Below are 15,873 nucleotides of genomic sequence, written 5' to 3' on the forward strand. Positions count from 1 at the left end.
GCATTAATAGATACTGAAAGACTGTGTACTAAATACAATATACAGCATTCCCAGCCTTCTCTGTCTTGATAAAATATTATGTCTCTGTGAACTGGACTTAGAATTTAGTGTTTTGATGGCCAAAAGCTATATAGATAAACCAAATCTGTGTGGTCTTCAGCACAATGACTGTACAAAAAGGTGGCCACTGTCAGGAATTCAAATGTATGATAAACTAAAGAGAAGGTAAATAAAGAGCAAATAAGCATTCAGAATGATGTTCTTGGCTAAAGAAGCTGAACTGATAAACCCTGAACCAATGTCAGGAGCACAGAGAACACCAGGGTACACCACTGACAGTCTGACCTACAGAATCCTTTATTCTTTTACAGAGGAGGGTGGATTCCATTCATTTTTAAGCTGTGCAGCTCTACAACACTCACAAGAGTGAAATGAGATACCGAGCTAAAAGACATTATTTCAGCAGATGGTGGCTCAGAATAAATGAAAGCATAGCTGGTAGCAACAAAATGAAAGAGGCCTGCACCTCTGCATGGTGCTTCTGCACTACCTGATACTGAGGAGCCTAAGAAGCTTCATTTAAAGCTCTTTTCCCTACATATTTGTCCTCAAATAGGAATAATATCAAAATAGCAGAAAACAATATTCTAAAGAAACTGTCCTCAGGCCTTTTGCTTTTCAGTATTAAAAATCTCCAGAATGACCGACTACTGAGAGGTTTTCTTTAATAATATGGTTATTACTACTTTGAATATTCATACCTATTTTTGAAGTTCCATGCACTGCTAATAAGCAGTATCTCCTGAATACATCTGTAGGCTGAGTAACTGAGATACAGAGCACTTATTAATTGCACCATTGCCGTTGAGGATGTAAAAAGACTTAACTGACACCAGCTTTAAATACATACTACAGAACCATCTCCATAAGATGCCTTAAAATTTCCAAAATGTCAGATTTTAGGGCAGATATTTGCCCTCTACAAATATATAAAAGCCCAATTCTCCCTCTTTTGAATACTTTATATTTACAACAGCTTTGTTGTATTGCACAAGAAATACACGACTGGATAATAGAAATTTGAATATTTTGTTCCCTAGTCATAAATGTGTAAACTGATATGAGTATTTGTCAAACATTATGTCATAGAGAAACCTAGTTTGAGTTTTAATGGAAACGATTGCCTGTTATGAAATGAGAGCACACTGAATTAGTCATTTCCATTAAATCTATGAAGTAGAATTGCCTAGCAACCAAGAAAATTAATTCAGAGATTAAAATAAACACTGTGACACTGACAGAGCAACTGCTATTCTACCTCAATAACCATAAAGACACTTAGAAAAGAGGTGTTTTCTTAATTCTTCTTAACAAAGGTAAAACAAACAATTTCATAAAATGAAATATAATGGACAAAGAAAGAAAACATAGAGTCAAAGCAACTGCACAAAGCAAATGCAAATAATTACCCTCTTTTTACATAACATCACTGAAATGAAAAACATTTAAAGTTTTTCATATTCTGACAATGGTGAATGAATCGTTGTGGAAGTTTCTAACATGTTTTCCTGCTTACAAAGGAGAAATTTGTTTCATTATATGCATTCTATGCAAGTATTCTATATTTTAGTACTTACTACTTTAATTTATTATAGAATTTATGACCATGCTTACCTGAATAAATTCTGCATCATTGCTACCCACTCCTACCCCTAGTCAAATTATTCCTAATCACACTTTGGTAGGAAAGCTTTTTAATTATATAGTTTATCACACTGAGATAGTTATGGAAAAGAAAAAAAAAAACCCACAATGTTAACAGATTAAGGACAGTGAGGATGAATGCAATAATTTAGTTTAATGACTGCTACATATTGCTTGTTACATCTGGGCCATTGTGTAATTCATTGTCCCTGAAGGACCACAAAAAGCCTAGTAAAATTATCCCTTTAGAAACAAAACAACCACATTCTGTAACAACATTGAAGTCTATCACGTTTTCAGGGTATTAGATTAGGGGAATGATTACAGATCAGGGATTCTGGAGTGGCAGTACTTTCATACCTCTAGTAGGAGACAGTCCATCTTTCCAGCTTGAGGTACAGAGTTAGTATGGAGTCAAAAAAAATAATATCAGGAGTGATTAAGGCAAGAATAACACAAAGGCGAAAAAATATATCCCAGTGGATATGACAAGACAGCAACTGCAGCAGCTACATCAAATCTACATTAAAGAGAGTACATTAAGAGTCTACATTAAAAGATAATAATAAAAATAAAACAATATGAGGAATAAATCAAGACAGACAAGCAGGAATAAGCATGTATTAGAAGGTAACTCCCCAGGCAGGGACGTAGCATCTCTCCTATCAGAAAAGTGTATTTCAGCTCTTCTGGTTGTGTATAATCACAAAACACACCCACAGCCAGCTACAGGTTCTTTGAAGTCTTTAAATCCACATATTACAATCAGTAGATCCAGTTCAGAGGTCTTCAAACTGGATTTTAAAAGTTCATACTGTCAATAATTATGTAATAAAGTAGACATATTCGTCTAGAAGGGGACATGACATGTAATAAAGGAGGGATATCTGCTGGAAGTATAGACAATGCAAATGGTATAGACATGTAACAGATCAAAATGAAAAAAATATTAACAACAGAAGTCCCCAATAGGTAAACACAGCCATAAAGCAGATAAAAGAGCACAAATGTCCTCAACAGGTTCCCCTGTGTCTTAAATATTTGATGAATGTACCAGATGGGGAGGGGGGAGAAAAATATCTTGTCTGAACCACAAGCATAAACACAGCTGACCTAAAAGACCTACCCACCACTAGGTTATAATTACTCCAGTGTAGTCAGTAGTGAACAATGTTCATAAACCTAGAATAATTTGGAGAGATTGAAAGATAACATCTTTGAGAAATGGTAGCCTCCATATGCTGTTAAAGATCTACAAAATTAATTTTCATTTTCTGGCCTTTGTACCACATGTCACTAGTGTGATTAAAGCATACATGTTTTACTGAATTATTGGGATTGTCACAATGATGAGCAACCTTTTTATTGATTTTATCTGTATTAATAAAGTGATATCATAAAAATAGAAGATATACAAATTCTACACATAGCTGAAAATTGTATCTTTTTTCCCTTTAAATTTTTTAATAGCACAGTTCACATGGTAAAAATCCCAGAAAAAAATGCAAAGTGATCAGACTAGACATTGTCAGAGTCCAGAACCTTCTAATAAAAGAAAACATTGTAATAGATATTCAGTTCAGAAAGATTTATTATATCCTCTCCAGTCTAGCCCAAAAATACAGGCAAATAACCAATATGCTGGTGCAGACCTACATTCATAGATCATCTATAGTTTGTTACAAGAGGACAGCAAGAAGGAAAACAACACTGTTAGTCTTGCACTAGAAGCAAGAATTTAATGAAAATAAACTCCCAGATAATCTTAGAAAGCAGACCATGTTGCAGAAAAAAGAGGTAAAAAGAAGGTCACTAGTAGCCTGCCTTGGGAAAAATTCCATCTGCACAGCAAATTTGATGATCATCTTGGCTTAAGTGTGTGAACAGGACACAGTAGCAAAATTGTTCAATACCACTAAAAGGGCCAGTATACCCTGCCCGGGAGTAAATCCAAATTACACTAATTCAAAAGAAAACTACAAACAAAAACCTTAAAAAAAAAAAAAAAAAAAGCATCTAAGACTAATATTTTTTTAGAAACTGCAGACAGCCACAGGAGACCCAAAGCATATTAATCACTGTAATGCCATGTGATACAAACAAAAAATCCCCTCAGATGATAAACAAACTCCCTTCAACCTTCCTTCCAGTCTCCTCTCAAATGCTTTTAAATTGCATCATCATGTCTTCTCACAGATATCCTGCCAAAAACCTGACAGCAACATGCAAATTACTCCATGGCATTGTTAGGTCTTAATCTTAGACATTCATGTGCTTCCTTTTTGTTTATATTGGAATAAAACCAATGGGATTTCTCACAGTGCATAACATCAAAGATGTATATTTAAGTCTGCAAGATCAGAGCTTTTGTCATTGATTTTTCAGATTTTCAAATTACTGATGTCTATACTTTTTGGAAGTAATTAAGGGCCATATATGCACTCACAAGCAAATCTTAGTCTTTTCTACAACACTGGTAGGCACTGTGGACAAAAGGAGTCCTTAATGCTCTATCAGAACTTTGAGTTTTCCAGCAAAAGGAAAGCATTAGGTAGCAAACATAAGTCAAGACTAAACAGTAAACATGTTTTGTGACTCAGAGGAGTAGATATTAAGCTGATTATGAACACCTGGAAAGCAAGACACTCATTTTAATCTAGTTCAGCCATCTAGTCAAGTAACATGACAATAAAGTGTCTGACTACCTGAGAGACCTGCAAAGAGAACCTGCAGGTGTTTCCAAGGAACTGCAGTCTGCCACTAGAAGAAGGCGTGGGGGGAATGATCATGGTTATGTTTATTTATAATGTCAAAAGTGTATGTTGGTCAGAAGCAGTGGTCAGCATGTCAGTAAAAAATTAGAAGGCTGAGAAACTATCTGAAGATAATTGTTCTGCTATATTGAAACACCACAACAAATAGCAAAACCGTTTTATGTATCTAATATACTCAGAATAATTCACAATAAAGTAAATCACTGTTTTTGTGTCAATCAGCTAGAAATGTAAATTCCTTTTCTCTACAGGACTGGTTTATCAACAAGTCATGAACAAAGGCAAACCCTTTTAAGCAGGAAGCATTTCGCACTAAAGCTACTCAGTTTAAAAATCAATAATACAATGTTCAATAATATAATTGAATACCTTCATAACCAACACAGTAGCTAGTAGTCAATGGTCCCTTTCTCAAGGCAATTTCAGACATTTACTTTCATTCTCAGTTATGCATATTGAATTACTATTTACAGTGACTTATCAGCCCACTATCCCCACAAGTTCAAGTACATGTATTTTATTGGTTATAATGTTTTTGAAAAACACTATATTTTTAGAGTTTATAAGTTCTTTCACACCATATGCAGATTTCAAAATATTATTTTATTTTACTATCATCATCATTATCAGTAAAAATAAAAACCATTTCACAGACGTCACACAGTTAAGGTTTTCCACAATGGACTAATCCATCAGTCAGTGAGGCTGAATTTGGGCTCACTGCATCCAGCTGCAGCTACTGCATCTTCTCCTACTGGCCATCTGCCTGGCCTGTTTAACACTGTACTCAGGTAGGGGACAGAAGCATTGGTTTGGTCCAAGTTCCAGCAGCACATTTGTCTCAGTCATTCCCCACCTCCTCCATTGGAAAGGGAGAAAATCAAACATAAGAATCACAGAGAGCAGATCCCAACTCCAAGCTGTGTCATGAACATGGTAAATAAATCGTGCAGAAAAATGTAGCTGGAAATAAATTTTCATCACAGAGGTCACAGAACAAGCAGACCAGTAAAGAGCAAGGAGTTGCTGAATACATATCGCTTAGTACATATGAACTAAGACACATTATGGTATTTAAGTGCCAAAAGGCAAGGATTAATTTACTGGACAGGTTAAGGTAACTTTACTTTGTCTATCACCATTCACTAGCAAGGAAAGCAGTCCTCAATTGAATGATTTCACTGTTACTTAGGTAACTCACAAACGCTCTCAAAGCACTCCCGATACCGACAGTAACTTCCCCTGTCTCAGAGCAGAAAATCTTTTGAAGGTTGTTTGGTGTGAGATGAGTCATAAAATGACAAGAGAGACTAGGAGCAAACAATGTGGCAGATGGAAGTAGAACACAACAGGGTGTATGTATTAGCTTTCTTCTGGAGAGACGAGAGTCCGAGCTTTATGCCATTCAAGTGTAGGGATAAGTACTTAGTTTGGATAGCTTTCCTCATCCCACCCTGCAGTTCCAACCAAAACCATGGCATCAGAACCTCAGGATCGACTCCTGCATAAAAATATGCAAACTTAAATTTTTAGCTACGGTCAAACATCCTCACCTGAGAACTGAAAATGTATACCCCAAGCTCTTCCCATGGTTCCCTTGGTTGTTTCCTAAATGCTTTTAAATCTATTCGAAGTTATGCCAGGTGCTTACTATTGCATGTATCTTAACAGAGTAAGAGATGATTTGGTGGGAAAGCAGGGGGTGGGAGGCTTTGATGAACTACATAAAGAAAGCTAAGCTGATTCACCAGAGTGTGCCACTACACTATGGAGCCTCCCACACTGGCTACATCACCTTGCTAAGCAAGGGGTGCAATACCAGCTTACTTCACCAGAGAAACTAGGCCAACAAGTCAATTCTGATAACTCTTTTCCATGAATGTGAACTGATACACTTACCTTTTCCAACTAACAGAATCTTTCCTCTTAGCACCTTAAGATAAAACCAGACTTTCTCTCTTCCCTCATCTATAGCCTCATATAGCTAGCAACTGCCCACAGTTACAGTATTACCATAGTAATTTTATGGTATTATTAGTAGCCATGAACATAGCTGCTGTTTTACTTGCCCACAGTTACAGTATTACCATAGTAATTTTATGGTATTATTAGTAGCCATGAACAAGCCTCATATAGCTAGCAACTGCCCACAGTTACAGTATTACCATAGTAATTTTATGGTATTATTAGTAGCCATGAACATAGCTGCTGTTTTACTTGGGGGAAAAATGTGCTTAAATTAAATGTTCACTATTTTAAAAAGATAATTCAAATTTATGCTTCTCTTAATTCCTTATGTAAACTCAAATGTTCTTTCAATTCTAGTGCTGTCTTCCACCATTTAGTTTAGTGGTGGACTTGGCAGTGCTAGGTTTATGGTTGCTCCTGATGACCTCAGAGGTCTGTTAGGACATAAATGGCCTCATGATTCCCCTATTTCCATACCAGTTTCAGACTTCTGAAGCCCGCCAAAGGTATTTCAAATTCTACTGCTTATTCTTTTCTTCTCTTCTTCATCCTGCCTCTCTTGAACCTCTATCAGCACAATCATCAATCATCTCTGCTTTTTTCTCATTGTGCCTTAGTGCAGAACAATCCCTGCCTAATCACTTAGCTATGCTACTACACTCTCTTCCTTCAAATTCCTCCTTAATGTCCAATTTTTCCTGTATAAAATCACTCTTCTGCAACCTGAGAAGTAGGATGTGACCATCTATGACTTAATTAATAAACATGCAGCACTTGTCATCTTCCATTACATGTTCCTAGGAGAAATTTCAGACTGTTATAGAATTTAATTTTCATGTCTTTCATTTCCATGTTGAAAAGAAAGTGAAGAAAGTGATTTCACAGTAAAATGAAATGCAAGACAACAATCAAAAAGAGCTATTTTTTTTTAAGAAGTCTGAAAAATAATTGCAGTCTTGGGGTAAAAATAGGAACTTACTGACAAATGTAGGGAAAAAATATTTTTTCCCATAAGTTTTTTTAAATTCTGGCAGCAGTACCTTTCTGCAAATCTCATATACCAAAAGTGTAGCAAATGCATTTTTGTTGGTCTGGTTTCAATACCAAAACCTCAGCAAATGCACTATTCCCTTCATGTCGCTGTTAGAAAGACTGGACTTTTTAAAAATTGACAATTCATTGTGATACTCCTTTGCTGTATAATTGTGTTATTTTCACTACTGGGGAAAGAAAACTTTCACTCTGTGAACCAAATAAAAGTCCCCAGAAACTGTCCAAGTGCAAAAGTCAGGTACATTTTAAGCGTAAAAAGTGTAAAAAGAAGAGTAGTGTTTGCATTTAGTAGTTGTATTTCAGCAACTGTTATTTGGGAAAATGTTGTTCCAAATGGCTGAAGCATGAATTTTGGAAGGAGTACTGAACTCCTACATGATAACTAGTAAGAAGGAGATGAAAATTTTAGAGGGGGGAAAATTATAAGATAAAAATTAGCCTTCTTGAGGCTAATGCATTGGTGCATAAGAGTTACCATGGACAAGCTAAGAGAATAAGTAAGCCATTTTTTTTCTGTCAGTGCTGTTCCTTCATAAGGCCCCAGAGAGCACATACACAATAGTTCCCAGTTTTGTTAATTCCTACTTGGTGTACATCTTTGACCCTCTCAATTCCGATGCTCTGAGTTTGATTACTCTGCAGCTGAGAAAATGACAAGACTTACTCCTCATTCCTTGCACAGTGGAACTGAAGCTTCTCTAAGTCCCCACTCCCACGTGAAAAAGATTTGTGACAACCCATCAGTGTGGGACTTGCTGCCTGTCTCAGAAATCGACCATGTGATAAGATATTGGCTGGATTCTTGCATTTTAGTCACTTGAATCAGCTGAAAACCCTTCTGAAATAGAATTGCCAAACAGAATATTAACTGACAAAGTATTTCATGTAAGATCAATATTCACCTTTGCCTTTTTGACATTCTTTTTTTTAATGGCTATCAGCTGCCTATATTCTTCATGAGTTTTATAAAATCATTTGCAGTGTCTACAATCTGAGGCACAACAGCCAAAAAAGTGGTGGTTTTTTTGTTTTTGGTTTTTTTGGGGTTTTTTTTTGTTTTTTTGGGTTTGGTTTTAGGTTTTTTTCATAATTTTCTACTCAGTCCTCCATATAAAATTACTAGGAGAAAATAGTATACTCTCACCTATTTATATAGGGAGGATTAATTGGTAAAAACTATTTTATGAAGGAAGCAAACATAAATATGTGAGGCCAGTAGCATTTCCTCCATTCTTTCATGTTGAATTTTAGTGCATTGGCAGACTACTTAAAACAGGTTACAAAGTCATGTTGACAAATTGCTTAAGGTACTTATCAGAAATGAATGCATAATCTAAATTAATTCACAATCTAAAATGAAAATAATTTGGATATTAGCAATAACAATCTCTCAATCCTTCTCCATAAGGAACCTAAGCAATCATCTGAATCAAATTTAATTTTTCTGTATCTACAGTATTGTATTATCCTTCCTAATTCATTATTTTTTTAGAGTAATTGGACACCCAGAGTAGACCTTTTTCCCCAAAGTTGAGCCTTTACTTTCACAAAGTGTCAAAAAAGCTTTTTATAAATTGATATTGCTTCATCAATAGAGTATTTTTTCACTAATTGGTGAGAATCAATAATTTAAAATACATTCAACACTTTTTTCCGAAGCATTTACATCTCCTATGAAAAATCTTTTTAGTATAGCTTATTTATGAAATTGACATCCAAGTGTCAAAATAACCATGAAGACTTAAATTTTCACACATTGAATTGAGGATTCCATCTGCCTTGGGGCAGTTGGAATGTTTTTTGCCCTGAAAGAGTGTATATAAAATTATAATTAAGTCCTATTAATGCTGGATTTTCATGCCTAGAACTAGCATAATGTTAAGCCTGTTAGAAATACAAAGTTTTCTACTATTAACAGAGACATTTTAATGTTAAAGATTAAATAAGCAAGCAAGACTAAATTTATTTACATCATTATCTATGAATAAAAGCATAATGTATTGAATAATAACATATTCAAATTATAGCTCTACAAGTCAATGCTCCTTATGTAAGAATATTAAGTAAGGTAGCCTGTAGTTACTACATAAAGGAGAATAACTCTTACAGTATCAGAACAATGAACTTCAAATTCATACTGACTGTTATTGCATTTTTCTTTAATAAAACATATTGATTAATGCTACTAGGGAGTATTAAGCAGGAAATACAGTGAGATAGTTTGCCAAATGCTAGAATTTATTTTCATATTTAGCATTGATTACAAAGGAAATTTATTTGCTCTGTTAGTGACTTTGTAACAGTTGAGTATTTTATGTGCTGCTCTTATTATACACATGCCTTTAAGAACAGGAAACAATAAACATGGTGAAAATTAAGGCCATTCTACTCTGAAGCAACTTGCAAGAATCCAATCTGAACACAAGCTTGGGAACTAAGTTGAAAAGATATTCCAAAAGTAAAAAGAGATTGACCTCTGCCCACCATGTTTTCTTTAAGAATCAAGCACTACAAATCCAGATTTGGTATGAAGGATATCAGCCAGCAAATGTCTGCTAATTCCTACTCATAAGGCCAAATTTAAAAACTATTTCCAAGTTATTTTTGAATACTCACAACATAAAAAGGATCTAACTGAAGATACAAGCATGGCTCTTACTCAGTGTGGCATTTACACTAAAGAACAAAAAATAACTGCTCTGCTTTATCTACAAGCATTGTCACCAAATAAAATCAAAGTGAAAAATACTGGGACTTCCTCATTTTTATTTTAACCAACTTTGCAACAACAGTCAAAAGAGAAGGAAAATTCTCCTGTTTTAGAGGTAAATAAGAATATTTAGAAGACTAACTTGGAAGTATGCCAGCATTATTTGAGCTGTTTGGCTGTTGGTATTTCTGAACATTAAAAAACCCACATAATTTTCATTTACTCTATACTATCCTACTAAGTCAGTCTGCCATTTTCCAAAAAGTACTGAAATAAGAGGAAACTATTTCCTTTCTCATGGCTGAAGAAGCAGAGGCTGTGTGCATGTTTTACTGATAGCATCCTAGTTTCTTTATAATTTTCTTCCAAAACTCTGCTTAAAGTCCTCCTTTACTGGTATGCTGTGACAACAAATGAAAAAGCTCTGATAATAGGCTGCAGGCCCACTTATATTGCTAATACAGGCCAAACATTATTTTCTGGCATTCAATCATTTCTAGTCACAATAACACTACCTTTTTTTTTTTGTTATCCTACTGGTGAAAGCTTAACTGTGTTAGGTATACACAGTTGGAGCCTAGGTTAGATCTTAAGTAAAATTAGTACATTCCTCACATTTGCTGCTGTACAAAGACCTGATGCTCCATTCATTCCCAAGAGTTTATTCTGTATAGGAATTCAAACTGTAAAATGAAGTTATTGATGAATCATTAAAAAAGGCAAATTCATCTTTCATTTAGTGCAAATGATATAAGTATGATTTTCTGTGCTCCAGAATATTTTCTCTATTTTTCTGAAACAGATTGTTGTGAGAATAATCTAGCACTCCCCTGTACCCAGTTCCTTAACAGTGCAAAAAATTACAGAGCCTACCCTCTGAAAAGTTCTTTTTTGGGATGAATAACTGGGACTGGGGATACCATCGCAATCTTAGTTTTGTCACACAGGGAGGACCTGAAATGCAGGAACTGGACATATACCTTTTTCCACATCACAAAGCTATCAGTTTGACATCACTCTCTTTCAAACCCTGGCAGCTGAGACCTACCACTGCCACATTCAATTTATGCATGAGGTTTTCAAAATTAGCATACATCCCTAAAGACATCAGTGAAATTTCTTCTTCTTAGTGGACCTGATATTTTTTGAAAAATAAACCCAGTTTAGTTATCTTGTGTTTTCCAGACAGAAAATTTGCATTCCAATGTCTTAGTATGCTAGAGGTCTAGGATGCAGCATAATGTCAGTGTTATAGAAATTGTTAACAAGTTGATATTTCTAAATATATTTCTATAATGTTATGACTTTTTACCTTTTTAGAATATATTTTAGTGTTAATTTACTTTGCATTTGAGACAGACTTCCTGCACACTTTGAGTTCTTGGACAGCTAGAGAAAGCTGCATAGCAAATACCTTTAAAACCTCCTCCCCAACCTGTACTGACTTCCTAGCAAAGAAAATGTGATATCAAGGGGAAAAAGCAGGTGGAGGGAGCACAATAAGTCTTCCAGTACTTTAAAACAGGAAATGTATTAATAGAAATTATTCCTGGTTTCAATGTTTACAGCTTTACACAAGAAAACTGCTGGACAACAGCCTTATCTTACCATATTAAGGGTAGTGATGGCAGTACGAAAGCAGACTTTCTGCAGCCAATAGAAAGAAAATGGGGAGGGGAGAAGATGTCCCTTACTTTGAAGTGAGTTTCTAGTAATTCATTGCTTTCAGAGAAAAAAAAAAATGAATGTTTTTCCCTGCTTATAATTTTCCAAGCTACAGACATAATGAAATCATAAGTGTTAAATCTTAGAATGTTGAGAGACTGTGGCAGAAAGTAATTATTTGGAATCACTGTGCTAAGAATTATGTTTGCACTTAATTGTATCTTATTTCATAAAAATCTCAAAAATAAAAAGACTTTCAAGTCTGCTAGATCTACATTGATCATATTTATGAAATGCATCAATATGAAGTTATTCACTTCCATCATGGCTGCTAGCAAGACGTAATGCTGTTCAGTGGGAGGTTCAAAGCATCTGCTGTGAAAAGCACAGGAGCTGATAAGCAGTGACAATTTATACTCCCATTGATTTTGTGTAAATCAGAAAAGAAAAAGAAAGAAACATTTTCATTTGAGATAGCAGGAGGATGAAAAATAGAATATATGAATTACGATTACTGTTTCTGAAACACTACAATTAGCAAAATAGGTCTGGGTGACCTGGAACTATCCTCTGGATATTAATTAAACACACAGTAGGTAGATCACACTAAATGAAAGTAAAAAAAACCCTGAAGCTATGAAAGAGACCTCCCATGTTATACTTGTACCAGTCAATATTTTTCAAGTGAAAAGTGAAAAACTTAAGGAGATCCATGATTTCATAATCATCCCGATGCTTCCCTATCATGTAATCAAGCACCTCTGAAAATCCAAAACTGAAAATGTTTTTTGATTTGCCTCCTGAATTTCAAATTTTCTTGAAACTTTAAATAAATTTCAAAAGTTGTCATAACCTAAGAGGGAAAATGACATTTTGGAATGACAAGTTCACAGGTATGGTCACAGAAACTAAGCAGCATCCCCTTTCACACCAATAAGGAAAAATCCATATGATTTGTGAGCTCTTAACACTCTTGTGCCACTGTCTGTGATGACAGCTGGGTACCACTAAAGGGAAAAAAGGCTGAACACATGGCATTTTACATGGGGGTGGGGGTAAGTAGTGTTAGCTGTTGTAATCACACTATTAATCACACCATTTTGAGTGGCTATTGGTCATTCAACTGCTTATCATATGAACAATGAGGACACAGTTTATCAATAACAAATTCTTTCAATATACAAAAACTATTCACTTTTTTCACTGTATTTTTTTTTCTTTTTACCTCTCTCTAATGAGAATTTAGGCATTTTGAATTTCATACTGTTTCATCAGGTAACATCGTTTGGTAACAATGACGTATTTTGATTCTCTGGTCAAACAGTTCCATTTACTTGATTTAAGAAGCAAAAGAATGCTTTTCAGAATTTTTTTAAATGCATGTCTTCAATTTCTAAGTGTAAAACACCCTAAACAATTTGAATCATACAGTAAAAGTATTGATTTTACCTTCAGGGAAAAGAACCCACACTAAACCAAACCAAAACAAAAAACTGACCTGTCCTGTTCCCTATTCTATCTTTCATTCACAAATAATAAAATTCAACTGAAGAAAGTGCTGTAATCAAATAATAATCTATTTATCTATAAACATAAGTGTGTATGCACATGGAGCTCATATATCCTCTTTTAATGTTCTCATGACTATATACTGTGCATCTAGATCAAGCTGAGACTATAAACAATTCAAAGCTGCATTCTGTCTAAATGGGTCACTTATAATGAGAAAGCACAACATTTACATGTAGGAAGTAGATTGATCAGGGAGCAGAAAAACAGAATATGGCATCAGTGCAGAAAAAATATGCCTTTACAGGCAATTTATGCTCAATTATTTGGCAACTTCCTATATCCTCCTCAAAAATGGAAGTGAATTCAAAAAATGTAAAAATAAAAGAATAAACAGTTAACATAGCAAATATTCACTAGGATTGCCCTATGTGCTTGCAGTAAAGAAAAATGAAAAAAGCCTTGGTTCCTTTCACTACTGTTATGTCGCTTGTACAGAACAACACTTAAGTGAAAAGACTGAAAACACTGTCTGTCCCACACATTAATTAAATGTCCACAATCACTTTAAATTGGACTTTTAAGTGCTAATGTATGCCACAACATTCAGTTGTTTTCAACCAGAAGCCGTGGAACACAAATGCTCTGAACATGCTGTGTACATCTTGCTAAAGCAATTTCAGCTGCAGCCTGCAAAATTAATTTCTGCAAAATGCAAACCTGTGCCACGCAAATATTAGAACGATAGCAAGTCTTCTGCAACACGTTAGAAAACCAAAGTGGCAAAAAGGCAGAGGGAAATTTCAATACTGCCTAATACACACAAAATATACCCCATGTCTTTGTTCAGTCTGGATTCTCATTCAAGGTGTAAATACTGGTTACATTGTTAGATATCCAACTGCAACCAGCTCCAAATATTGTGTGAGTAGCTCTCTCATAGTTCACACTAGACTCCCTTGACCCAGCTAGACAGGCGTGAAAACGTGAAATAAATGAACATTAACAAAGACTAGTCTGGAAAGCAGGCTGCATTAAATGCTCGCAACCTTATTCGTATAGATGCAAAATTCACTACCTAGATTCTTTCCATACTAGATATCAGCTGGCAGTCACTATATTAATGCTATGTGCTACTGCAGAGAGAAAAATGAAGAAAATGATATGAAAATAATATATCTTTCCCCATCTGCCACATATGGATATTCCCCAGCCTTACAGCATGCTGCTAAGGCAAATAAGGAACAGCAAAATAATTATCTCCATGCAAAGAAAAAGCAATTTTAACACAATACCTTTCTGTGTTTGTCCCTCTTCCATATTCTCTTCCATGGCTACCTTTCTTCACTAGAAACAGCTACAGAGAATTAATCAAAAGCTTCAGTCAGATGTAGGAAAAAGTGTGGATTTTTTTTTCCCTGGGAAGCTCCAACAGCAGAGGCTTAGGCAAGTCCTCAGAGCTTAGCTAAGGCTCCCTCACTCTCCTTGTTTGCTTGGAGACAGGCTGTCAAGTGTAATTTCATTCAAATTACTCTTCCGTGAAGATTATCAATTTTTCTTCTCAAAGCTGCCCATTGTGTACCACTGTAAGCAGGTATTCAAATGAACAGCCTGTGAATTTTGGGGGGAAATTTGGTCTGAGCCCTTATGGCAATGACACCGATTCATAAACCTCACTTTGCATATAAAATGGAGTAAAGAAATCGAGGTTTGTATTGAAATCTGTGTTTAAATTGAAAACAGGCTGTACTGAAAACAGATGGAGGGGTGTCCTCCTAAGGGGAAGCAGACCACCAACCCATAATTCCCCCTATTTGCTACTGAAGTGGGAAAGCCCAAATGCCTGTGGGTTCTTTATGCTGTATTACTTGTCTTTCTCTCTCTCTCTCTCTCTCTCTCTCTCTCTCTCTCTCTCTCTCTCTCCCCCCCGCCTCTCCCCCTCCTCCTGTATCAGCACATTTAAGAATAATATGACTCTTCATTTCCCTTCTTCTCATATATCTGTATCATCAGGAACTAACAACAAATATACACTATTGCCCTCACAGTATTCTAAAAAATATCTTTATAGCAATACAATTTTTTGTGCATGTATATATGTACACACAAGCACAATTTAACACATTAATCACTGTAAATTTCGTGCACTTTACACAGTCCCATTGTCACTGTAAAGAGGAATTTAGAGGTAGTTAAGAGGTTTAAACCAGTTATTGCATCAATTCTTCTTCTGATTCCTCATATCTTAAATTAGCTTTCTTCAAAGCTCTTTTAAAACAACCAGATCTTAAAATGGTGAAGCACCACATGTGGGAATGTACACGAGGAAGCACATACAAACACACACACTGCTAAGATTTTGCTCTGGAAAAACATAGGTTAAATACACTGTGAGGGCACCTACTAATTTGGGGAGCTCTGCAGTCTGATTTGGAATGCAAATTGGACGCTGCAGTCTAGCAATAAATTAGCATTTTTGTACCTTAGTCT

At 35.4% G+C, this 15,873-nt stretch overlaps 1 protein-coding gene across 1 annotated transcript in view; it reads right to left on the reverse strand.

Annotated features, from left to right (window-relative positions):
- GPM6A (glycoprotein M6A) overlaps positions 1–15,259 on the reverse strand; it is a 111,605-nt gene extending 96,346 nt beyond the window's left edge. The window contains exon 1 of the mRNA XM_015625586.2: positions 14,679–15,259. Within this exon, the coding sequence (XP_015481072.1) occupies positions 14,679–14,715 (37 nt within the window). The 5' untranslated portion in view covers positions 14,716–15,259. The remainder of the gene's footprint in view (positions 1–14,678) is intronic.
- Between the last annotated feature and the right edge of the window lie 614 nt (positions 15,260–15,873).

The sequence above is a fragment of the Parus major genome, chromosome 4, assembly GCF_001522545.3.
Source record: "Parus major isolate Abel chromosome 4, Parus_major1.1, whole genome shotgun sequence".
NCBI lineage: Eukaryota > Metazoa > Chordata > Aves > Passeriformes > Paridae > Parus > Parus major.